The sequence below is a fragment of the Carassius auratus genome, chromosome 9, assembly GCF_003368295.1.
Source record: "Carassius auratus strain Wakin chromosome 9, ASM336829v1, whole genome shotgun sequence".
Classification (NCBI taxonomy): domain Eukaryota; kingdom Metazoa; phylum Chordata; class Actinopteri; order Cypriniformes; family Cyprinidae; genus Carassius; species Carassius auratus.
In genome coordinates, this window is record NC_039251.1 from 9613963 (window position 1) to 9641365 (window position 27403).

Consider the following 27403-nt stretch of genomic DNA (forward strand, 5'->3'; position numbering starts at 1 on the left):
TAGGCAGTTATCCAACAAATGAGTCAGGCCATTTAAAGGAGCAAAGTTTAAAGTGAACAAGACGCCAGGTGGATGAAGAACTGATTCACTGGAGACGCTAGAGCTTGACACCCCTTAGTTACATTTGGGATATTCTCATTACCAAGTCTAACCACACAAGTCTAGGGACCTAGCACTGGCAGTATGAAGACAAGTTCACTGTAAATATCATTACCCAGGAACACTAGGTGCGCAATATTTAGGTTTTTATTCCAAGTTGTAGAGAACAAATTAGCAGTACAGTACAACAAGAGTGGCATCAAGAGTGCAAGTATAGTTACTCATTCTCACTCCATTTTCTTGACCATCTTTCTCTTCAGTTTCTTTTGTTGGAGCAGGAGGTCAACATACAGACACTGATCCATAACAGTTGAAGCACAAAGGAGGCCACCATGTAGAGCACCAGAGTAACCGCCAGAGAAAACGTCTTGGCCTGAGGTGAAAAATCTTAGATGGTTTAAAAAAAAAAAAAAAAAAAAAAAAAACCACACACGTCTTGACTGAAATTTAGGATTACCTGACAGATAGAGGTTCTTGACAGGAGTGTTGCATCTGGTCACAGCAATGTTCAGAGGCTGGTATCTCTCCAGACTGTGCTCCGCAGAAAGCATGGATCCATATGCGGCCTCCAGTCCATGCATATTGATGGGGGTGACTGCATGCAACAGCACTACCTAAAAATAAGAAAATAATTTTTTGCTCCTGCTCCTCAAGCAGCACTCAAATATAACTGACAGTTCACCTTCTCTTTCAGTTTCGGGAAGTGGACACAAATCCAGTCAAAGAGATGATTAGCAAATCTCATCTTGTATCTTCCATATTCTTCATCCCTTTCGGTCTCATTGACCTTGTTCCACTGTTCAAACCATTTTGGATTGACCATGGTATGGATCACCATACGGGACTGCCCTAAGTTGCAAACCACCCACAAAAGACACTTTAGTTGGCTTGTTTAGGCTAATGTCCCTGTTGTACAACAGTGTGTAAAAATTTAACCTGGGAAACGGGTGCATGAGGTGGGATCCTTAGCAGAGGGGAAGGAAACATACATCATGGGGATGTTGTCAGGTGCAGTTTCCTTATCGGAAGCGAAGTACTCTTCCATCCTAAATAAGCAAAGAAGAGTGAAGGTTATAGATATGCGCTTAAAAAAAAAAAAAAAAAAACACAACAGAAGTGACTGGATGTGGACGCTTACATTTCATCCATGTTGTTGCTCTTATATAGTCGCATGTTGGTTGAGGAGATGCCCAGGTCTTCTGTAGTTGCATTAAAGCCTGCAAACACCTGGAAGAATCCTTTGCCTGGTTTCAGAGTATGAAGATAGTCCTGGACCTCTGGGAGAAGCAGATGCACAGGTTACCCCAGAAAAATCTAGCCAGTAGTGCGGATTCAGATTAAGAATTGAAAAGGTCTTGTACTGCTTGCAATGAAGACATTGTCACTTACTTGGATTTGCCTGGATTTCAGGAAGCAGAAGCTTTTTGAAAGTGGTGAACATGCCAGCATTAGAAATTATCACCGGAGCCCTAACTTCAAAGTCTTGATCTCCACTCTTCACAGTCACTCCTAGTCAAAGAGAACACCGATAAATTGTGTCATGCATCTGCAAGTATGGTTCCCAATATGCGATGGATTTTGCGGTCTGTTAAATGAACAAACCTAGCTCATGCAGAAACTCACCATATGCAGTTTGTTTTTTATCAACTAGAATGCTGGACACCGGAGCATTGACAAGGACTTTCCCACCATGCTTTTCCAAAACCTGGATGATGTGGTATGGGATCTCACTGGCACCACCCTTAGGATAGTACACACCACGCTTTGAGTGGTGCAGAAACAGGGCATCAATCATGCAACTGGAGTTTTTGGGTGGGACACCTTGAAGAAACAGGAACTCTAGTTGAAGCCCACAAATGCACAAGTTGTTGGCAACAGTAGGTGTTCGCTTACCATAAAATATCTGAGAAAACACGGTGAGGAGGTCCAGGTTGCTGGTAAGAGACTTGACTACATCTGTTGTACTGGTGCGGGAGTATCTAAAAATTGGGGATATTAAATCAGCAATTCCACTCCACAATATGAAGCGAGCAAACCATAGCGGGACCATCTTCAGCATACACAGCAGATGGATCTTCTTGGAACAGATCTAAGGAAGAGATGGTTTAAAAGAGACATGAAGAGGCCATACATTAATGTACAATAAATACAAGCTTAAGAGCATGTAAAAACCTTCATGATTTTGAAAAGCTCCTCCACTGCCTTCGTATCATTGGGAAACTGCTTCTTCAGATGAGCCTCCATCTGAGTCTTCCCACTGTAGATGGTGTATTCTTTACGCTGAGTTCCTGTACCAATAACCACCGTGTCCACATGGGAACCCTGCTCAGCAAAGTGCACCTGGCCATCGGTGATTAGATCCAATGCAACTTTCAGGAAGCCATTCTCATGAAGTTGTCCAACATAATGGAAGCCTTTGACAGACATTCGAGTAGGTGATCAAAATATTTAGGTTGATTATTCATGCAGCTCAGGGAATATCAATGAGATAATCTTACCACAGTCAAACTCAAAGCCTTTTTCAGTTAAGGTCTTACACAGGCCTCCAGCCTGTTTTTCTTGCTCCAGAACCAGGACTTTCTTTCCTAGTTTGCCTATAACCGCAGCCGCAGTCAAACCACCAATACCACTGCCAATCACAATGACGTCCAAGTTCTTAGGTACTTCAAATTCTCCAAACTCTATAAGTAGAGTGGCATTTGTTAGCAATAGACATTTGTAACTTGCACAGGTGCTTCTCAAATCATTCCTGGGACACCCAACCACTGCATATTTTGTATGTCTCCCTCATTTAACATCAGATTAAACTCCTTAACTTAGAGGCTGCAAGACATGAACTGGGTGCAGCCTATGAAGGAGACACACACAATGTGCAATAGTGAGGAGTGTCCAGCACAAGTTTGTGAAGCACTAACTTGACCACTACTTGCGAACTAAATCTTAAGTACTGTACCTTTCCGAAGAAGTCTGTCCTTTTTCTTTTGATCTACAACTAGTGGGCCTGGAGGACTGATGGTCCCCTTACACAAGCCGCTTCGCCTGCCAAACAGATACCAGTATGTGCCACGTGCCCAATCCACAAGCCATTCTAGGAAAATCAGAATCCACCACATCTTCAATTACTAGAAAAAGATCAGATGATGTTTTCAGTTTAAGGAGCGGCTGTTGAATGCTACACCTGCAACAAGATACTAAACTCTCAAGGAGCTGCTCGTCCAGAGACTGCCTCCAAGAGTTTAATGCTGGTGATTGAGTTTAGGCCTTATTTATTAGTCTAAATTGTGGGTGGAGTTAATTAACTCGCTTGACTACTATTGGCGTGACTTGACTCAATCAGTTCAGACAGGAAGGAAGTGGAACCTTGAAGGTTTATTAGGCACAACAGGAGATGGGGTAAAGGATACACAGAAAGCAGTTATACAATATCTAAAAAATATAGGGATATACAATAGGATATAGAATTTTTTTTTTATATATAAAGTAGTACCAATGGATATAGCTCATGTTACATACTCTGATACAGTAGGTGGTGGTATGCACCTTTAAAAGTCATGGTTGCAATCTGCCAAAAAAATGAAAAGAAGAAGAAGAAGAAGACTCAATCAGTTTAGCAGACTGATTGTTTGTAGTGGTGGCTTATAGTGATTTACTTTGTTTCACATAAAATGATTAAATATGGGAGTGCATGCTTTTGATAAAGTATACTAATCAAATCTGCTTTACCTGGGGCCATTTCATAAAACTCTGAGTAATATGTTAACCCTGAAATTAGGGAAATATTGGGAGAATTTGTCATAATGGTAGTTTTCTTTAAAACATTGAAGATGCAGAGCACATTATAAGGACACTGTATGCAGATTTTAAGGAAAGTGCATCGCTCTAATACTCATTTCAAGATTTTTTCCTGGGTTTAAATCCATCAAAGACAAGTTTCATAGGACTGTAGGTCAGTGGTGTATAAATCTACACTATTTAATTAGTAAATCGTGCACACAATTTATTTATTTTTTCTTGCATGTCATGTGCGGGGCTCCGTAGGATTTATTCATGCACTTTAAAATATTAATTTGAAGCTTCTTTCTTTTCAGATTCTTATTCACGGCTTTATCATAATAGGCTGCATATTAACTTATTAGGAGAAAACCGCAAGTTCTATGTGAAATCGGACACTTGAGCTCCCCCATTTAGTCAGAATGGCATAATCAATAACACCCCGTGAATATTCGACTGTTAGATTGGTAGTCGAATCAGGTTCCTCGAATCGAATGATCGAATCGTCGACTATTTGGGGTCACCCCTAGGTAAAGATTTGCCGTGGAACAAACAATTTCATCAAAGTTGTCCTTAGACAAGAACGCATTTTGATTTTATGTTTTAGGAAAACTTTGATACAAGATTTTGATCCACTTCAAATTTTTGGAAAACTACTGAAAACTTGGACCAATCATAGTAAATTCAATTAGATGAAAAATCAGTTAGTTCACTGATTTACTTTACATGCATTTTAGGACCAGATTTGTAAAGTTATCAAGTGTCATGCGCAGTCCAGACAACTGATTCACATATTGATCAATAATATAAAATATGCAAGTGTATGAATATAATTAATAATTGACGTTGAGTAGCACAAATATTTTGGGTGAGCTGTTCGGGGTCTCTGAGACCCCAGCTGTAGAACATGATAAAATGCAATAAAGGTGTGATGTGCATTCAGTTTCTGTCAGGTGTTGATGTTATTCTAATCTACTGAATCCCAAATAAGTGTACACACACACACACACACACACACACACAATCAAGTCAATGAATTTACACTTTTTTTGCATCGCCCTCAATGTTAAATGGTGCATCCACATTAAAAAATAATTATATAACGTTACATGCAGTAGGCAGATTTATTCTTTATGTGTGCTGGGGTCTGGGGATATTACATTGCAAGTATTTCTGTTGCTTTGGTATATGTGAGTATACATATAATTTAATAAAAAATAATGTGTTTGCAACTGGCCACAAATGGATGACGGCAAGCCAACAAGTCCATTTATTGATCACATGTACACAAAATGGCAAAAATGGCTGTTTTATCTTTAGTAATTTTTTAATGCAAGGGGAAACACCAGCACATTGGACAAATGTACATCAAAACAAAAATGTTTTTGTTCAAGCTTTGTACTTAAACTTATTTACAATCAAGCAAGCAGTTGACTTCACTTAACATATAAGGGTTTATACTGTAAATAATGATAGTGACAAACCCTCACTGTTTATGTTGCTGTTTTTACTTGTTAAAAACACATTAAAATGGGAGTGAAATACAGTATATTAAAGACTGATATATCCATCTCAGTAGACCTTTCACAAATTGTATGTTTTTTTTTTTTCACTCTAGTTTCTTAACTGCCTGCCTCTTCAGCCTCTTTTGGAGAAGGAGAATGTCAGGGTAAACACAGTGATCCACAACACTTGAAGCACAGAGAAGTCCACCATGTAAAGCACCAGAGTAACCAGCAGAGAAAACATCTTGCCCTGGGATGAAAAACAAGAAATTACATTTGTAAGTAGACCAGACAAAACATGCTACTATCTTCAATAATCCACTTTAATGTTTAATATTATAAGGTTTCTGTAATATTTCTGATAATAATGACTGGTCAATCACAACATTAACAGTAAATTATTTCTTAATCATGGCAACTAATCCAATAAACCGACTTCCTACATTGCTGTGCCCATGAAATGTCTTATCACTCAAATATGGAGTATTACCTGACAGGTAGAGGTTTTTGACAGGAGTGTTGCATCTGGTCATGGCAATGTTCAGAGGCTGGTATCTCTCCAGACTGTGCTCTGCAGACAGCATGGATCCATGTGTGGCCCCCAGCCCGTGCATATTGATGGGAGTGACTGCATGCAACATCACCAACTACAAAAACATAATTTTTAACATAGTTTCTGCTTTTGAAACATTATTACTGTTCAGTTATTAAGCAGCACTCGAATATGATACAAGACTAATTTACCTTCTCTTTCAGTTTGGGGAAGTGCACACAAGCCCAATCAAAGAGATGATTAGCAAATCTCATCTTGTATTTTTCATATTCTTGTCCTCTTTCAGTCTCACTGATGTTGTTCCATTGTTCAAACCACTTTGTATTGACCATAGTGTGGATCACCATACGTGACTGTCCTAAAAATGCAAATAGATTTTGAGTCCTTGTCATGACGGTATAAAACGTTAAAGAATAGAGCAAAGTTCATATGAGAAACCTGGGAAGCGGGTACGGGAGGAAGGATCCTTTGCAGAGGGAAAGGAGACATACATCATGGGGATGTTATCAGGTGCATCCTCCTTGTCTGAAGAAAAGTATTCTTCCATCCTAATCATTATGTACACTTATTATGCTTTATTCTCATCCGTGTTAACATAAGCACTTTAACAACATTTAAGAGTGAACGATGGATTTGTGCACCTACATTTCATCCATGTTGTTGCTCTTATAGAGTCGCATATTGGCTGAAGATATGCCCAGTTCTTCTTTGGTGGCATTAAAGCCTGCAAACACCTGGAAAAATCCTTTGCCTGGTTTCAAAGTTTGAAGATAGCTCTTGACGTCTGTAAAGGTCAAGAGATGCACACCATCATGTGACCACTGATGGGCTTTTGAGTTCATATCTTGGTTCATAGTACCACATATATCGAATATGTTCACTTGCTTACCAGGATTTGCCTGAATCTCTGGAGGTAGAAGCTTCTTGAAGGTGGTGAAGATGCCAACATTTGAAATGATCACAGGAGCCCGAACCTCAACATCTTCACCTCCTGTCTTGACAGCCACTCCTGGTAAGATAAAAAGATAAGAAATGCATTTAAAGAACGCCAATACATAATGGAGAACCCATTTTGGGTTCCACTGGGGCTGTTGAACATTCATTGTTATTCTCAGGATCAGATCACACACTCACCATACACATTTTGCTTTCCATCAACTAGAATTCTGGACACAGGAGCATTGACCAGGACTTTCCCTCCATGCTTCTCCAAAACCTGGATGATGTGGTATGGGATCTCACTGGCACCACCCTTAGGATAGTACACACCACGCTTTGAGTGGTGCAGAAACAGGGCATCAATCATGCAACTGGCGTTTTTGGGTGGGACACCTTCAGGAGGAAAACAGTGATTCCAGTTAAAACTTCTCAAGAAATGTACTCTGCAATAAAATGAGTTAGGAACACAATAGATATCTCTTTTCTCACCATAAAATATTTGAGAGAACACAGTGAGGAGGTCTTGATTGCTGGTGAAAGACTTGACCACGTCTGTTGTACTGGTCCGGGAGTATCTGAAAATTGGAGAGATCAAGTCTGCGATTCCACTGCACAGAATGAAGCGAGCAAACCAGAGAGGGACCATCTTCAGCATACACAGCAGATGGATCTTCTTTGAACAGATCTATCACAAAATAAAATTTAGATATTCATATATAATTCATAGGGTTTTTAATGTCCATACTCCGTGGTATATTCAAAAACTTCAACAAATCACTGAATAAGCACCTTCATGATTTTGAATAGCTCGTCTACCGCCTTCGTATCATTGGGAAACTGCTTTTTAAGATGATTTTCCATCTGCTTTTTGCCACTGTAGATAGTGTATTCTTTATGTTGTTTGCCTTTACCAATAACCACCGTGTCCACATGGGAACCCTGCTCAGCAAAATGCACCTGGCCATCAGTGATCAGATCCAATGCAACTTTTAAGAAGCCATTCTCATGAAGTTGCCCCAAATAATGGAAGCCTTTATGACAAAAGCACAGCATGCGATTATTAAAATAAATTCAGCAGTTCATCAAGTAATCATTTAGCACCATGAACATTGCTGGAAGCATCTTACCACAGTCAAACTCAAAGCCTTTTTCAGTGAAGGTCTTACACAGGCCTCCTGCCTGCTTGTCTTCCTCCAACACCAGGACTTTCTTTCCTAGTTTGGCTAAAACTGCTGCTGCGCTCAAACCACCAATACCGCTTCCAATCACAATAATGTCTAGGTTTCTGGGTACTTCAAACTCATCAAATTCTGTAGGTTAAGAAATGGAGAATTAGTACACGTTTGCATTCAAGTTGTTTTACAATTCAATTCCTCTGAAATAAAGCTTGCTTACCATTTCGAAGCACTCTGTTTTTTCTCTTTTCATCTATGACTAGCGGGCCTGGAGGACTGATGGTCCCCTTGCATAGTTCACTTCTCCTGCCAAACAGGTACCAGTATGTGCCACGAGCCCAGTCCACAAGCCATTCAGAGAAGAGCAGAAACCACCTCATTTTTAGTTGCTGTCTGTAAGAAGAAGAGCGGCTGATGCTTTCAGTGGAGTGTCTTCTGGAGGAGTTGGCCTTTTTAAGGTGAAGGAAGCTCAAGCAGTGGCTCTTTTCAAAGCCAGGAGTCTAGTGCTGGTGGTCTAATGTAGACCCTATTTATTTGTCTAAATTGTGGGTGGAGAGAATAAACATGTTTTATCAGCATCAGTGCATTGACGTACCTTGAATTAATCAGACTTACAGATTGACTGCTTTGCATTTAGTTGCTTGTCTCGGTAAGTAACAGTCTTGCATAAAATGAAGGTCAGTGTGGTAATGCAGTTTTTTAAAAATCTTTTAGATATATCACGTTGATTGTTTGCATGGATCTTTGTTTTAACTTCATATAAGTCCATTGGAGACAGATTTCAAAACAACCAACCCATGCACTTTTTCTTCAATATCACTTCATTTGCACTTTGTTCAGATATTTTATGTTGTAGGTGACAAATCATTTTGCAAAGGCTGAACGACTGAAAGACACCACAGTACCAAAAATACTGGGAAATCAAATCAATGACCAAATGACCAAACTGCTATTCCATACTGTCACTCAATAATCAGCACTGAGGTCTCTGAGAACAGAAGTATTAAAGATATCTATTCAGTTTGAGTATCAGAAGCTTTGTGACCAAGCAATTTTTGTAATTTCAGTGGTGAACAACTTCATATATAGCATGATTTTTTTCTTAATGCAATGCATGTACACCAGAAATGCTTCATTAAAATGTTTTAATGAATCTCCAGCTAAAACTGGAATATACTACAGAACTCTAAACAGATTTTAAGACACCGGGCATCACACATTTGTTGACTTTGTAAATGGTTTACAGAGGCAAACTGGCCTTCATGCAATTAATAACTAAGAAACAACACAGAAATGTGCTGCTCTGCGCTGTGCAAAAGAGATGCATGACAAAAATCTGCATTTTAATATTGTCCCAAAGTTAAAAAAAACAATTGATACTCACTGAGCGGGGTGGGGTGTTTGTGCTTATCATTCACTACGATATTTTCTTTAAATACTGCAGACTGGCTCTTACTTTTGGCCACTTGTGTCAACTGCAAATTAGGGCAAGAAACACACACACATACATGTGTACGTTGCAAATTGCGTTTGCAGGTCTTCTGAAAAAGATTACAGTGATTGTAAATAATTTAAAAAAAATGAAATCTTTTTAAGGTCATATAAAGAAAACACTATTGTGTATATGGAAACATGTAAAAGAGACTGTTTAAGACAATCATTGCACCTTAAAACTAGTTAGGAACTCAAACAACAAACGTCAAGCAGTTTAATATCCCTTACTCTTTACTTAGATGATGAGTTCATTCATTTATCTGGCTTAAATACACTTAAAGCTTGATTGTTTGCATAGAGATAAACTGGCACCACTGCATTGTTGTGAAAGAGGATCGGCCTAAAGCTGAGAATGAAAGTCACACAGCATGAATACAGTCTCATTGTTGGTGGAGGACATTGGCCAAACTGTATTTTTCCTTGTACTTGAACTTAGACTCTAACACACGTATGACTGGAGTGATCTTGAAATTTCTAAAGAGTTTTAGTTCCTTAAACATTATGACTGAATGGCTTTACCTTTTCAAAAGTAATTTAAAATTTTTCTTTCTCCACCATGCCCACACTTCTCAGTAGATGGTGCTAATTTCCCCCCAAAAAACAGAAAAGTTTAGAAATACCCTCTTAGTTAGATGCAGTTCAAAAGTTCCATCTCCCTAAACATAACGTGCTGTGGAAATAGTATGCATGTGTCATCAAAAATTGTATGTTGTTTTCACAACATACAGTATGCGGCTGTTTCAATACTTTTTCATTTTTATTTTAAGTGTTTAAAGATGCCTTTTTACATATATAAACCTACAAAGACCTACAAATACTATATTTTAACTGTAATTTGTTTAAGTATACAGCCATTTATTCTTGACACTGGTGAAATGCCAAACCATGAGACCAATGTATATATGTCCTAGAACACTGGAATAGCTCTTCAGATAATGAGCCTTCAGATCATTGATAGTGCAAAATGTATTTATGACAAAGTGATGTCTGATGCTTGCTAACTAGGGTAGTGTTGCAAAGTGAGACAAGATTGCCCTTTTTGGGTTGACACCATTGGTTGAGCCCGGCCAGACTGCTCACAGACAGACTGCAGTTATAACTGGTGCCTCAAGAAGCACAGAAATGATACACTTCCCTTTAACACAAAGTCAAAGCAGGATTCTTTTTGTATGTGCATGCAAATATATAACACATTGAATCACACTTGTATGGTTTAGTCAAAATAAATAAATAAATACAATGAATTAATTAAACAAATAAATGTATAAAAGTACATTTCACGCGAAATGTTGTGATAGATATGATTGGCAAATGTGTCAACTCTACCCACTTTTTTAAATATATTTCGAAAAAAAAAACGACACAAGCTACTTCCCTCTTTGTCGGATTAACTTCCTTTTTCAGAAACTGATAATCATTTTCTGACCTCCAGACAAGCAGACAAAGTGATCTAGAGTCGTGCACTGGGTGTGACCCTTCATAGTAAATCAGCAGTTAATAATGTTCATCTTGTATTTGATAGGAAAAAGATCTGTGGAAGAATCCTACCAGAGCAGCTTATTTATCTAAAATAAACAGAATAGCAATTCAACTTATGCAATACAATTCAAACATTATTTTAAATGCCATTTCAAATATTGCAATCCACTTAAAAACACTAATAAAACTGATTTTTCTGGTTTCATTTTTATATCATGCTCAAAACAACTGAATTCCAGGAATTTCAGGAAATCAAGCTCAGACTTTAAGGGCAGAAAAAATAGTAATAATATCTAATGAAAAAAATGAACATGGTCTTGTGGTTGCAACTTAATGGAAATATGCCTTTTCACATCAATCACAATATAAAAAAGTGACTTTTATTGAATTATATTAAAATGAAATGCCATTCATTTATAGTAAAAAGATAATATGACAAATCAAATGCATATTTATTTTTATGAATTTCCACAGTTATGATGCATACCAACTGGGACACTCCAAGTACCACAGACTGACACAGACTACATGTTAAGAACGCATGTTACCATAGATGTTTAGTCTAATGACTTAGCAGATGCTTTTATTCAAAGCTTCTTAGAAATGAGGAACATCACTAAAAGTTTATCATACAAAAGCCGATAATACTTGCAGTATCACAATGCTAAGTTTCCTAGTACGGCTAAGCTAAAGCAGAAGTACACTTAAGTTCTTAAATATTTTTTAGTTGCCACAAAAGAACCATTGTAGGTTCCACAAAGAACCTTTTAGTCAACTGCTCTTGTGTAACAGAAAGGTTCAATGGATGTTAAGGGATGGTTCACCCATAAAATGAAAATTAAATCCCAGTTTATCCACCCTTGTATTGTTCTAATGCCATATGCCTTCCTTTCTTATTTGGATCACAAAATGAGATTAAAAAAAAAAAATTAAATAAATGCCTCGCCCATTCTTTTCCATGTAATGACAGTGTATGGTGATCAGCATCATGCTTTTGAAAAAGATACAAAAGTATCACAGAGTGGTCCCATAGGATAAGTGTCATATTCCATGTGATTGAGGGGTATACAACAGTACTGGATTGGTTAAAATTCAAGTCTATCTTCAAAAACGTGAGTGACAGTTATCAGGTTAAGGAATAGGCCTATCTGTGCGGATTCATGAGAATCTTTTAGCGCTGTTCACTCTGACTCGCCCAAGAGAAGCACACAAGTAGTGAAAAACCAAGATTAATAAAAAATAAAATGCAATCCATGTACATTATTCTGAGGGAAATATAGGCTACCTGTCATGGCATTCATCTGTCAGTTCCCGTCTAGATATATTTAACTCAGAAAGTACAGAAAGTTTTAGTGGGGATTTCTAGGCATTGTTTTGTGGCATTTTCATTAATCTTGATTCTTCACAGCTTGTGTGCTTTTTTACGAGTTGAAGTGAACTGCTGCGCTAATACAGGTGCATATCTCAAAAAAAAAAAGTGAATATCATTGAAGTGTTATCTTTATTGTAACATTTCAAAAAGTGAAACTTTCATATAGCTATTCTAGATTCATTACATGTGAAGTAAAATATTTTCAAAAAATATTTGCTATCATTTTGCTGATTAGAGGTTACAGCTCTTGAAAGTAAAAGATCCAGTATCTCAAAATATTAGAATATTTACATTTGAGCTTCATTAATTGGCTACAGGATGAATTCCAAGTAACTCTTATTCTTTGAAACCACAATAATGGGAAGACTGCTGACTTGGCAATGGTTCAGAAGACGATCATTGACACCCTCCACAAAGAGAGTAAAGCCCCTTTCACACTGCCATTCCGGCAAATACAGGGGTAAAGTGTTCCTGTAATTGTTCCCTGGTCGCTAGATTTGGCACTTTCACACTGCCAGTGATGACCAGGTATATGTGCATGCTTTCACACACAACCCTAGAAGATCCCGTAACAACACGTGACATCAGCACGTGACGTGTAATGTACGAGTCGACAACACTTGACACTTTATACTTTAACTGAAGCAAGCAAACGATCTCGGCGTCAGCGCGGAAAGTGAGGAACTAACTGATCTCTGCTTCATTACAGTTTGCACATATGTTTTCTTCGCGAATGTTGATCTTCCTTCAAAACAGCCGGTAAAAGAGTCGCACGATAACGCGCGTCATCACTTCGATACGGAATTAGATCTGGCTTTTGTTCACACAGCGCTCGTTCCGGATCGATTACCGCAATGTTACTAGGTCCCTGACCCGGGTTCAATTCGGTAATCAATTCCGGGACGTGGTTGCTTTCACACAGAAGGCGACCAGGCAATGTTACGGGAATATTGCGGGTCCGACGTGCAGTGTGAAAGGGGCTTAAGTCACAGAGAGTCATTACTAAAAGGGGTGGCTGTTCACAGAGTGCTGTATCAAAGCATATTAAATGTAAAGTTGACTAGAAGGAACAAAATGGGTAGAAAATGTGCACAAGCAACAGGGATGACTGCAAGCTTGAGAATACTGACAAGCAAAGTCACTTGGGAGAGCTTCTTGGGAGAGCTTGGAACTGACGTCATTCCACTACCTCATCAGTCAGTTAAATAAAATAACTGCTCTTGAGCCCTTTGTCACTTTAATCAGACTAAATATTTTTATTTTTTTATTTTTTGCACTAAAAATATTTTATCTGCACTGTTGTTCACTACATTGATTTGCACTCTAGCCTTGCGCTGCTTTATTTAACTTTATTTTTAATTTTATTATATGTCTTTTTTACATTCCCTTATTGTATAGTTGTATCTACATTTGATATTTGATCTAGATTTTTAGGCTCTACTGTTAATGTTATCTGTATGCTCCGGGGGTCTGAGAGTAACGCAATTTCGATTCTCTGTATGTATGTACTGTACATGTGGAAGAATTGACAATAAAGCAGACTTGACTTCACATGGAGTGGACTGAAGCTGAAGTCAGTGCATCAAGAGTCACCAAGCTCAGACGTCTTCAAGAAAATGTCTGAAGCATCTGACCTGGACAAAGGAGTCTAGAGGAAGACTGGAGAGGCACAGAATCCAAGTTGCTTGAAGTCCAGTTGCAAGTTTCTGAAGTCAGTGATGATTTGGGGTGCCATGACGTCTGCTGGTGTTGGTCCATTGTGTTTTATCAAAGTCAATGCAGCCATCTACCAGGAGATTTTGGAGCACTTTATGCTTCCATCTGCTGACAAGCTTTATGGAGATGCTGATTTTCTTTTCCAGCAGGACTAAGCGCCTGCCCACAGTGCCAAAACCACTTCCAAGTTCAAATTTTGTGAATTTTTTTGTTTTGTGGTCTGAAAAAGAAAAAGTAATACTGCACACAAGGGTGAGTATGAAGATTTAATTTTCATTTCTGGGTAAACTCTATATAGGCTAATGCCAGTAAAGTAAGCGAGAAGAGTAGAAGATTTTTTTAAAGAAGGTCTAAAAGGCACAACAGCAGTTTAACTGTAAATGTTGAAAGAAAAAGTCATGAAAGTAAATGTTTCTAGCATAAAAACATGCCTAACATCTTACTAAGGAGCTCAGTACATTTCCTATTGTAGGAACCTTAATCCTAAACTTTAGTTTAGTTCAAACTCTAGTTGAATATGTGGTTTAGATTGCATCGTCTCATCTCATTTACCCCAACACCCATATTTTCTAAGGACTTCATTTTACTTCCTCTCTGCTTTCCTGTCATGTATGCAGCAGTTAGCTAACTTTCTTTCAGTTCTGAAGCAACTGTGTTCTGCTTGAGGAAACTAAAAATCATCTCATAGCCATTTATGACGACCGTATCTCTCTAGGGCATTGCATTTCGACAACATTAAGTAAGTTTAATACTTGATTTTGTGCATTTTACGATTTCGTGAATTACTAATTCTTTCATGTCTGTTGTAGTTTTGATTAAAGTAACTGTAGCTTTGGGAACAGTTTCATAGTTTCGGTCTGCTTAACCGTTAGTTCCCTAATCCACTCACAGGAGTATTATCAAGGATGAATCAAATATTATATTAATCAGTAAACCCTGGGATGACTTTATATTTTCATACTTCAAAAAGTAATACTAATCTTCTTCATATATATATACAGTATATCATATATATACACACAACTAAACAGATAGTGATTTATACAGTTATAAAAGTATCATAAAAGTAGTCTACATTTGTGTGATTTGAGCTTGTAACTGTATAAACATCCAAAAGAAATGTCATAAAAACCAGCATTTATGTTATGTATTTGACATTGTGATTTTTTTTTTTAATTCATCCATTAAAAAAAATTAGGGTAATGATTCACTAGAAAAATAGAAAATGTAAAAAAGCAAACAAATGAAGGAAAATTGATGCAATTTTTTTTTATTTAAATTCAATTCCAAATGTTAATTTAAAAACACAAAAAAACATGATTTTTTTTTATTTGAAAACATTTCCCCATAAAACATTTTTTTTTTTAATGTTAAACTAATATAAAACAGTTTATCTCAGAATCACAACAAATGGCATCTAAACTATTTGGTTTTATTCCTCTCCGAGTTCACAATATTGGCAGTACTGAATTTTAGGAGTCAATTCACCTTTTCTGAAGTTGAGCATTACCTGCTGAATAAAACATAGAGTGCTTTTCATACACTTAGTCCAGGTGCAGGCCATAATCAGTCTGAAAAATGGACATGGAAGGCCTGAGATCAGTCGGTTCATCCATTACAAAATTTTCTGCCAAGATGATTCCCACTCTTGATGGGTTAAATGTGAACTTGCTTAATCAACGCTGAGAATTCTTACTGGAGTCTGTCTTGTCAGCTGCATCCTAACAGAGGAAAAAACTGATTGATAAAGACATTATCAAGTCAGTTAGATAATAGTTAGATAATTGTTGTCAAATAATCAAGATCATATGCATGTTCACACCAAGTTCTACTTAGAGCTGTTCATGTCCTTGGACTGAGAACTGAGCGGTTCTATGGCAACACGATCCATCCCTAAAAGAATCTGCAGCAGTCAGGTACAGTGGTCACATGGTACAAGTAGAAGCAATCAGAAAATTCCCAGATTACAGATGGTAACTGTGAGTTCTACAAGGACATTAATTCTTTTTCCAAGTTGGAATCTTGTAATTATGGCAAATACAACATGGGATGAATGCACTAATACCTAAAATGACTGGTTATGTGGGCTCTGAAAATAGATAAAACAGATGTATATTCATCCGTTTTTTTTTGTATTTATACCATCAGTTAATTTAAACATACTCTTTAAAACAACAGCCATGTCTATTAAAAGTGAACATTAAATTATTGCACTCACCATATTAGCACCACTATCATCTCTCCTCCGCTGCAAGTCAAATTAACTTACACACCTCTTAAACCACATTGAGTGAAAAAAGAAAAGACGAAAATAATCTAAGTCAAACTCACTGGTCCAGGGTTCAACTACAGTTTTGTTATAGCCTGTCTGGGGCCTCAGGGTTGAACAGGTTCCAATTCAAAGTTTAAGCGTGTCTTGTATACGGTGCTCTTGCTGAAGTGATGGTGTCAACTACCTCTTGGAGTAGTTGACACCACAAACTCGCCAAACATAGCTCTCACTCTCAAGAATATAAATATGTCATTTATTTTACTGATTACACACTTTACATTAACATAATTATCAAAGAGAATCATAAAGATTGAAATGACTCCTCTGAACAGCTAATTATTTCGGTTGTTGTCTTCAAAATTAGACTATTTTCACGTGTCTGTGAGCATGCATAGCTAAACGACACTGTAATATGTCTCAGATGTGCAGATCAAAACATGTAATGCAGCCAAAAACCTTTATTAGTCTTAGTTTGGATTATATGTGTTTATCATAAAATTGTGAATATATACATAATATATGCAATCTGCCACCACTGTGTTCAAATTCAGAGGGGTTTCTGTAAATTGAGACCATTTTTTAATCATTTTATTCCAGTGTATGTGGGCAGAGAGCTATTTTAAGATCTGCTCATGTTGCACCGCATTTCAGATGAGTCATCGCTGAACCTCATCAGTTTTGAGTGTTTTCTCTGACTGAATTCCGTGAATTCTCCCAGCATAAGCAACAGAGCGCAGATGCGCGTACATGAGATTCATTTCACAGCGTATACAGCTTCAATGGTTTTTTGATCTATCACAAGTGCTTAAACTTGTGATAGATTATAATCAGTGATAATGTCACTTTCTATATATAATTTATTCACTGTTTTCATAGCTATGAAGGAAACGTTATATAGCCTTGTTATCACTTTTTCCAATGTTTTTATTGAATTGTAATCACGTTTAATACGAATTCAGTCCTATTAAACATATTTTATTAGCCTAAATGACACCCATGTCTGGTTGTTACCTAAAAAGATGGGTTTATGATGTTTAATAGCTACATTTGGCTGCTTTGGTTCCGCCTATGGGTCAATCTAAGAGATATCCCAATTCATCAGTCATCCGACGTGACGTTGAAAGTGACCGACTGAAAGGGAACTAACGTTAGCTAACGGATGAGAAATATCCCGCCATTTAAACAAACAAACAGCCTCTTGAGGAAAAGAAAAACATGTAAATACCGTCCATACACCTAACTTATCTAAAACCAAGTTTCCACCTTCTCATCCACAGAGCTGAATTCACACACAATCACGATGACAAAATGGTGTTGTTAACTGACTCGCAGCACCAGTGTGAGGAGACGTGCTCATGATAGAAACTAAATAATATGAGTTAATCTAATCTTGATAGTTTACATTAACAAAACCATTATGTCTTAGTTGATCTCTTAATCAAACATATTTATGTTCATCAATGTTTTGAACTAAAAAAATATTACTTGAAAAATAAAACAAATAATTGTAAGTTTAACTGAAAGACAAATGATTAATTGGATGATAATTTAGTACTGCTTGAAAAACTTTTTTCAGTGTAGAGCTGACAATTTAAATATAGCTCTCTATGTGAGAAACTACCCCCTTTTTCACAGGACAATGCGGTAAAACCATGATGAACCAATAAATGTCAAGCATAAAGGCCATTTGACAGTCTATGGCAGTCACTTGTCTGAGATGCGTCACCTGCATCACATTTCTGCTAAAAACATCATCTGCTTTTTTTCAAGTTCACACTTTTCCGTTTGATGCATTGCACAGTTGCTACAAAACTGCACAGCAGGTCTAGGAAAGGTTTGTTTGCATTACTAAACAGCAATGCCAAGCTCATTTCCCATCATTTTCAATAGTTAATGTAACTATGTATCTATGATGTTGAAGATAGTGAAGTTGATATTGATGATAGATATTGAAAATAGTGAAGTCGTGGCCTAATGGTTAGACTTTGATTGTGGGTTTGAGTCTCGGGTCGGCAATACCATGACTGAGGTGCCCTTGAGCAAAGCACTGAACCCCCAACTAATCCCTGGACACCACAGCATTAATGGCTGCCCGTTGCTCTGTGTGTGTGTTCACTGCTGTGTGTATGTGTGTACTTGGATTTGGATGGGTTAAATGCAGTGCATGAATTCTGAATATGGGTCTCCATACTTGGCTGTATGCCACGTCACTTTCACATGTTTTTGTCACTCTTTTACACTAGGAAATGCTTCAGGCAGTGTGTCTGAGGGGCCTTCTCCTGTTGTTGGTGGGAAGACAGGGTACGTGCATTACATACACCTTGTATTATGTTTACATTTAGATTACATTTATTCATTTGGCATATGATATCCTACAAATCATGTGCATGCAGTTTGTTCAAAAAAAAGAAAAAAAAAGATAGAAAGAATAAAACATGCAGTAGCCAAATTTGAGAGCTTGTTGATCATATTTAGAATAAAAGGGTAAGACACAGTAAATATGTAATTTGTCTGTGCTGCTAATGCTGCCGTCGCGTGCTCTCGGAATAATCGTAAATATGAGTTTTCTAGGTAAAAATTGCACATGAATGCCATCCCATTTTCAAACTTGAATGCAATGAGCTCGTAATCACGATTTAACCACGCCAAGACTAAAACATCAACCGCCAAGATACTGTACTTTTTCACAACTTGTAATCTGTTCTAAAAGTCTAAAAACTGTAAAAAAAAAATTAACCCTTCAACTTCAACAGGAAGTTGTTGTCTTCTTTTTGGTTTTGGCGATTCACAGTGTGCATTACCGCCATGACATTAAAAAAATCAATCAAAAGCCTCTGGAGGTTTGTACAGCCCACTTGGAGCTGAAGTCCCACCTATTTGGAGCTGGCTCCGACCTCCATTTATACCCATCTCCTAGGATTTGAACAAGTACTGCCAGATCTGAGAGGTTGTAAGTGCTGACTTTGACTCAAAACTGAAGTAAAGTGCCAAAGTAAATATGGTCATAAACATTTGTGTATGTCATTTTCTTTGTGTGAATGTCATTTCACACATTTGTGACTATTACGTAATCTACAACTTCCAATTCAAAACACGGGAGTTTTGATCATTGTCTGTGTGTGCAAATTGAAAGAGCTTTTCACATCACAGCTGTGAGTGAAAATTTCATCTTACAAGTACAAATATTAATATGACAAGTTCTCACATTCAGATCAACAACCTCTCGGGTTTAGCTACTGATTAACCTCCATATTTAACTACATTAATCATAAATATCCAAGAAAATATCCAGAATGTTGAATCATGCAAGCAAAATAGTTGTTTTAATAGATAAAACTGTTTGTTGCAGTTTACATGGAGGAACAATGTTTAAAAGCTTCAGTAAACACATGTGGAGAATGCATCAAGTCCGGGCCCGGCTGTGCCTGGTGTAAAGATTTGGTAAGTGCTTCTTAATGGCTTTATTGTTCATAAATTGTGAAATCAATTTTGAGTGTTGGGGAACCCGTGAAACACCATTTAATTGGTCTTCAAAAAATATACGACTGTCTGAACTCAGTTCATGCTAATATAATATAAAGTATTTAAATGTTTAAAGTGGCCGTTTTGTACATGTTTTTCAGAAAATATTACACAAAAAAAAACACATAAATATGGAACAATTCAAAAGTAATAACTGAAAGTAATTTCAAACTCCAGCAATTTCACTAGCACTCATAATGTCAACTAAGTACTCTTTAAATGCAAGTTTATTGATTGAAAAAAAAAAAGAATTCTCAAAGTGTCATGGCTGTAAGATTTTTTTTTTTTTTTTGGAGCTTGCAAGTTTAAATATCCAATATCAACAATTTCTAACATTCCAGTGTCCAGTGTTGGTTTTGCTAAATTCTCAACAGCTTTTTCAAATAAAGAAAAATGACTGGCACATTGCATCTCCTTCACATCATGCTCGCTGTCCTATTTAAACCACAGAACTTCACCAAGACTGGGCAGCAGGAAGCAGTACGTTGTAACACAGCTGCTATGCTTAGAAATGAAGGATGTTCATCCAATGGCATAATAAATCCTAAAAACAATTTTACAAAAACTTTAAACAAGCCCCTGGGTGCTGGCCCAAGTCCAGTGCAAATCCAACCACAAGAAATACAACTTAATCTTAGACCAGGTATGTCATATTCTTACAAATCTACTGTATAGCTCAACCAAAACAACTTTCTTTTTTAATGTAAGTTTGAGCCTGACTTTCAGAGATGACTGTATTATGTTGTTTCTTCAGGGTTGCCCGAAACTTTTCAAATACGTTTTAAAAGGGCAGAAGGCTATCCAGTGGATCTCTACTACCTAATGGATCTCTCATACTCCATGAAAGATGATTTGGAGAATGTGAAACAACTGGGAAATAGTTTACTTACTGAGCTCAATAAAATCACTGGCAATGCCAGGATCGGTAAGAGCATTCAAATATATTAACATAAAAATATAATATTAATCATATCTTCAGAGTTCAAAGATTATGGCGATGGCTTCATGAACCAACTTTCCTGATGCAGGCTTCGGTTCGTTTGTCGACAAAACACTTCTTCCATACACCGACACCAGTGAAGCGAAGCTCCAACGGCCGTGCTCGGATAAAAATGAACCGTGTCAGCCAGCATTTGGCTTTCAGCATGTGCTTTCACTGACAAAGGATGGAAACCTGTTCAGAGATATGGTAGCAAAGCAGCATATATCCGGAAACCTGGACCCCCCAGAGGGAAGCCTGGATGCCATCATGCAAGTCGCAGTCTGCGTGGTGAGACTAAGATATGTTTCACACTACATGCATAACTTGCAGAAATGTATTTTGCCAGCCATATTAACAGATTACTTCAACCATACTATAGCCATGTTTACATGGACACTTTTTGTTTCAATTGGAACGAAATCATAGATCCGAACATAGTGTTTACATGACTGCTAAATAAAGTGATCGTGTTGATGTGTGCATTTATGCGTCACAAGCTTCTAATCATATTTCATCTTTTGACATGCGTACACTGCACAGATATGCAGTTTCCCACTGTTTTCACGTAGTAAGCATCCTACTTTTTTTTTAGTTTAAAAAAAGCAGACTTAATATTTAGGCCTAGCTATTTAGGGTCTTAATTAGGAGACAAAAAGCTCATTAAGTTTTGTGCAGAGATGCTTCTATTAATCAAACAGTTAAAAATGCCATTCACACGACCAAAACAAGACGTCTGTTGATGATAGTTTAAGTAAGCACTTGTGGCTCAACGTTATCCTTCACCAGTTCACAGATGATGATTGGAAGGTGAATTTTAAATCTACACAACAGTCATTTATTAAATTCAGCAACAGCAATATCGGCTTGTTCTGTTACGCCATTTTTACATCATTGCACGTGCAAAATTTTCCAGTTTTAGTTTTTAATCCAATCAAGTGATAATATGTCCTATCAAATGGATTAGAAAACATTGATCCCACTACTCTCATGTGTTACCCATGCAGAAGGATATCGGCTGGGGAAACAGCACTCGAGTGCTGGTGTTGGCCACTGATGATGGCTTCCACATGGCAGGGGATGGAAAACTTGCTGCCATTCTGGAACCAAACAAAGAAACCTGTGAGCTGGTCAACAACAAGTACAGCAAGAGCAACCTCTGGGTAAGATTGAATACTTTAGATTCATGTTATATAACAAAGGTTTAGAATATTTATATTAAAAGCATTTGAGCTAAACTAGGAAAGTCAAAGTAGGAAAGTTATTTTCAGTACTTTAAATAAAATAAACATGAATTGTAACAACAACAACAATAACATATCTCATTCCAACTAGTTGCAACTAGGCAACATTTCTCATTTTTGTTTAAGTACTAAAAAAACTACAATGAAATAAAAATGGCAACAAAATGACTAAAGATTATAAATAAATTACATTTAAATGAAAGCAGAAGGGATACAAATAAAATGATGTAATTTATAGTTAAATATCTTAAAGGCTCAATGAATTTCTTAACATTTGTATGTCTCCAAAGTTGTACAGGTACATATGCAAAAGGGTTTATGTATTAGATGTTGTCAGTACCTTGATAACACATGATGTGAAATATCAAAACTCTATGTTTTCAGGACTACCCATCTGTTGGACAAATTGCTCGCAAGCTGGAGGAGCAAAACATACAACCCATTTTTGCAGTCACCAAAAAAATGGAAACTGTGTACACAGTAAGTAGAACCTGCTTAACTAAAATAAGCAAATAAATGATCTATGTAAAGTTATGATTATGAGTGAGTGCCCTGGAAATTGTACAAGTGACTCTGGGGCACTATAAAACATTGGGAAACCTATGTGAAAGTCATTATTTTTGTAGTTATGTTTGGAATATAAATTACAACACTTCCCCTTTTGCTTTCTTTCATTTACATACAATTCACTTTAACATTTTTAGTAGCTGAAGTACTATGGTGTCCTTGACATGTATACTTAACAGGAACTGAGCAAAATGATCCCTAAATCTGCAGTCGGAGTGCTCTCTGAAGACTCAAGCAATGTTGTCAAACTAATTGTGGATGCATATTATGTGAGTTCTTGGAATTTCCACTTTGCACAAACTTTTTTTTTTTTTTAAAGTAAAGCATTGATATTTTATGATTAACACCATTATTCATGTCCTATTGGGTTGGAACAGAACTTGACCTCTGAAGTGATCATGGCTCATGAAGCTGTCCCAGAATTCATATCTGTTAAATACAAATCGAACTGTAAAGGTGGAGAAAATCCCAGTGATAGAGGGAAATGTGATAATGTGAACATTGGTAAGGAGGTGAGTAAGATTAGTTCAAATGATCATAAAGATCATTTGTGCAAGTGCAGATGCAAATCATGGTTTATCATTGTAGCAAAGGCAATATTATATGACTTTGCAAATGACTTTACTCTTCCCATAATCCTTTCAGGTGATTTTTGAGGTGACAGTAACAGTAGACAAATGTATTACCAGTCAGAGCTTCCACATCGGGCCATTAGGTTTTAGTGAAAAACTGAAGGTGAATGTGCAGACTCGGTGTGAGTGTGAATGTGATGATTTAGATAAACCTCATCCTCACTGTGGGGGAAATGGTAAAGTCGTCTGTGGCAGCTGCAGGTAACAGAACAATATAATTATCTCTAATTGCTTTCTTTTTCATCCTAAACTCAATAGGTCTTATGGTACTTTTAGCTATAAAAATAAATACCTAAAAACAAGCAATAATATTTTTCATCCAAATAACTGAGTATTTTTCTTCAATCAATAAATTGCATTTTCATGGTTTAATGGTTATTTGTGTATGTGTGTGTGTGGAAATACAGTGTATATATATGTATACACACACACACACACACACGCACACTTCATTGTTCATAACAAGACATCTATCAATATATTACAACCCTCTACGGACACCTTGGCAATTGAATTGCCATTGGCTAGTTAATTTTTTTGTTTACTCGCCAGACTTAAATAGTATACTTTATTATATCATTATTATTATACAAATTCTTCTAATAAGAACAATATAAAATGCACCAAGGAATAACAAGCTTCTAAATTGATGAATATTAATAAGGTTGTGTGCGTTCGCTGGAACTGATATAATTTTTTTTTTCTGTGAAGTGACCATAGTGCACTCCTACACCCATATATTAAGCAAAATAATTTCTGTCAGTTAACATAATTTTAGTACTGATCGATCATAGGCTGATTAAAATAATTTTAGAATAAAATAAAATTGACAGCAATAAAAAATTATTTGCCATTTATGTGCTTTTAAAGTATAATTTCTAAAAAATTTGTGAAAAAAGAAAATTATCAGGGGCACAAGGCAGGAAGAGACGCCAAGAAGAGGAGCAGAAAAAATATATCAATATAGACACCATGGAAAGTTTTTTTGCTTGAGTTAACTGCTTATTTCATTTTAATATATATATATATATATATATATATATATATAAAACATAAAATGTATGTTTTTTTTCACAATTAATTTAAGCTTTTGTAATATTGTTTTAAATTCCGTTACATTACTGCTTGTTTTTAATTCACCAAAAATGTCTAAATGTTTATAATCTAGCATTCATAAAATAAAATAAAATATGTATAAATAATAAAATTATGTGGAAGTGGAAGATTTCTATCTTACTATGTATTTAAATATTATTAAAATATTCTTGACATATATAGTATGTATATATCTGTGGTGACATAAGCAACTTCCTCATGTCCACAGGTGTGAGCCGGGTTTCTTAGGACAGCGCTGTGAGTGCAAACTAGGCCAAAAGGACGAGGCGTCATTGAAAGCACAGTGCCGGAAGGACAACGGGACTGAATGCGAAGGCAAAGGAGATTGTCAGTGCGGACGGTGTCAGTGCCATTCTACAGACGGCGGTGGCAATTTCTATGGCGAATTCTGTGAATGCGACGATGAACACTGTGAAAAAATTAACAATATTCAGTGTGCAGGTGATTTGTATAGAAAAGCTCATATTTGACATGATTTATAGCTTGTTTTTAAAAATCAGTACTTAAGTTTAATGTGGTTTCAATTTATAGGTCATGGCAAGTGCAAATGTGGTAAATGTGAGTGTGATGAGGGCTACGAAGGCACAGCATGTGACTGCGTAAAATCAGACAAGGATTGCATGACCGATGAAGGTGTTTGTTATGAACGTGGGAAATGTTTATGTAACCAGTGTAAATGTGAGAGAGGATACAGTCTGCCCAAATGCCAAAAGTGTCCTAATTGCCAACCTCCATGTGATAAGTCAGGGTAAGAAAACTTGAGAACAAGTCACCATGTGCTCTACAAAGCTGCCATGTTAATACCAATTATTAATACAACTAAATGCATTATTCTTATATACATTATTCTCCTTATTATAATGTTTCATAAGCCCAATTAGAGGATTTCTAACTTCTAACTTCTAATTTCTAACAGGAGTTGTGTTGAATGTTTGGCCTTTGGGACTGGTCCATTTGAGAAGAACTGCTCTAAAGCCTGTAGCCATCTGCAACATACAATGGTTGAAAGATTGCTCAATAGTCACTGTCGAGTCAAAGACAAAGAGGGCTGCTGGATGATATTTGCAATGACGGAACAGCGTGGATTTGACAAGTACTTTGTCAGAGTTCTCAAAGACAGAGGTAAACACAGATATAATATCTTACATACTAAAACTTGGGATCTGTCGTTGTTCACCCTCATGTCATTCTGAACCCTGCTGTTATGAGAATGTTTTGAAGAATCTTTACTCTTTCTCTTTCTACACAATAACACCGTAGTTTATAATGACATAAAGCTTCAAAAGTAATCATAAGGACTTTTTATGATGATTTTATAAAAATAGGCAGCATAAATAACAGTATAGAGGTTTGCAACAACATTAGGGTGATGTTTCATATCAGAATGTTCTTTTTTGGACAAATGTTCCAGTTTTAAAAAGCATCAAATTTTCTACCTTTACGTTTCTTGTGTTAGAATGTCCTGAGGGGCCAAACATAGGAGGGATCGTAGGGGGATCTCTGGCAGGTGTGGCATTGATTGGTCTCCTGATCCTCCTCATCATCAAGGCAGTTCTGTATGCAAGTGACCTTAGAGAATGGAAGAGGTTTGAAAAAGACAGAAAACATGAAAAAACATCTGTAAGTTCTGTTTACTTTAAACAAAAACAAACACACACACACACAAACCCTACCCTTCATATTCAGTCAATCTGCCTTGAAGAACTGTTCAGTATTCATCCTTGATATTTTATTAAGCACATTGTTTTCTTCTCTTTCTACAGGGTACCAACCCGTTATTCCAGAATGCTACAACCACAATTCAAAACCCAACATTTTCTGGTGATTCGTGAGAAAACGTATTGGTGCTGAACGCATGAAGCACATAGGATGTGTACTAATAAATCTATGGCTTTGATGCATGATCATTCAATAAAATAAAATAACTTTAACTTTTCTTAATGTTCAGTGAGATCTTTAGCATCTTTAGAGAAGCATTATTTTTTGCAATTTTTTTGACATTTATACATTTTAAATGTATTTAACAGTTTAACATTAAGAAGGCTTTTTTATATTTTGTGAAATGTATAAAGACTGGTCACAATAGTTTTATTTTCATATCCACAAAAATATATACAGAGAAATTAAATTTTATTCGTGTTGAGCTTTGATGGCAATGAAATTTAGCCATTTAACGAATGCAAACTGTCCCTTCTGGAAGTCATTTATAAATAAATGCGCCGAGTGTGGAGTACCTCTTGCAAAGATTTTGGCAGTTCCACTGCTGTAAAGATGAAGTCTCTGAAGTTGTGCATTTGTAAAAGCATTGTTTTTGAAGATAAGGTATGTTTCAACGTCTGTCCATATGAGAATATCTGAGAACTGAGATCACTATGTAACACCCCTGTACTGCATTATTTTTACAGATTCCTCGTCATGAAATATATGAAACATAGTACTGAACATAATACATTGGCTTTCCAAATTACTAAGATAATAGAACATTTTTCTTATAGCTTTGCATTGTAACCTAACATAAGTTATAGAATATGTGTGATTGAGGGCTCTGTAAATGTCTTAAATATAAATAAAGTTGGAATTAGAACTGTAATTTTCAGGAACTGCCTTGTGATTTTTTGAATTTTGGCTATGCATTTAGTTGTGGATGGCACAAAGCCATTTTAAAACTGTAAATCAGGTATAGGCAACTCCGGTCCTGGAGGGTCACTATCCTGCAGAGTTTAGCTCCCACACTAATTAAACACACCTGAAGGCATTAGATTAGATAGATACAGGGATTAGATAGATACAGGCAGGTGAGTTTTTATGAGAGCTGAAGCTAAACTCTGCAGGATAGTGGTCTTCCAGGACCGGAGGTGCCTATCCCTGCTGTAAATGATTTTAAAAAATCTTCTATTATTTAGAATTTGAAATAAAAACAAGGAAAATAAACGCAAATTACTGAATCAATTAATTTTATGTTTTTGAT

The 27403-nt window shown here is 36.6% G+C and overlaps 3 protein-coding genes across 3 annotated transcripts; 1 reads left to right on the plus strand and 2 right to left on the minus strand.

The window, feature by feature from the left end:
• Window positions 1-232: 232 nt before the first annotated feature.
• LOC113108306 (putative all-trans-retinol 13,14-reductase) lies at window positions 233-3326 on the minus strand. The gene is made up of 11 exons (XM_026271260.1): window positions 3053-3326; window positions 2598-2780; window positions 2272-2513; window positions 1993-2188; window positions 1723-1920; window positions 1489-1608; window positions 1238-1376; window positions 1036-1145; window positions 782-948; window positions 557-713; window positions 233-472 (listed from the first exon to the last, which is right to left on the minus strand). The coding sequence occupies exons 1-11, from the start codon at window positions 3210-3212 to the stop codon at window positions 327-329; spliced, it is 1818 nt and encodes a 605-aa protein (XP_026127045.1). The 5' UTR covers window positions 3213-3326; the 3' UTR covers window positions 233-326.
• Window positions 3327-5113: 1787 nt separating this feature from the next.
• On the minus strand, window positions 5114-8422 carry LOC113108305 (putative all-trans-retinol 13,14-reductase). The gene is made up of 11 exons (XM_026271259.1): window positions 8263-8422; window positions 7995-8177; window positions 7657-7898; window positions 7357-7552; window positions 7063-7260; window positions 6818-6937; window positions 6574-6712; window positions 6367-6476; window positions 6120-6286; window positions 5866-6022; window positions 5114-5625 (listed from the first exon to the last, which is right to left on the minus strand). Exons 1-11 carry the CDS (start codon window positions 8420-8422, stop codon window positions 5480-5482), a joined length of 1818 nt encoding a protein of 605 aa, XP_026127044.1. The 3' UTR covers window positions 5114-5479.
• A 6277-nt stretch (window positions 8423-14699) lies between these two features.
• LOC113108307 (integrin beta-2-like) lies at window positions 14700-27025 on the plus strand. Its single transcript, XM_026271261.1, has 16 exons — window positions 14700-14842; window positions 18619-18676; window positions 19725-19816; window positions 20348-20540; window positions 20652-20822; window positions 20926-21167; window positions 21884-22039; window positions 22505-22600; window positions 22867-22956; window positions 23065-23199; window positions 23333-23520; window positions 24644-24876; window positions 24967-25183; window positions 25352-25557; window positions 25892-26055; window positions 26199-27025. The coding sequence occupies exons 2-16, from the start codon at window positions 18622-18624 to the stop codon at window positions 26265-26267; spliced, it is 2307 nt and encodes a 768-aa protein (XP_026127046.1). The 5' UTR covers window positions 14700-14842; window positions 18619-18621; the 3' UTR covers window positions 26268-27025.
• Window positions 27026-27403: the final 378 nt, after the last annotated feature.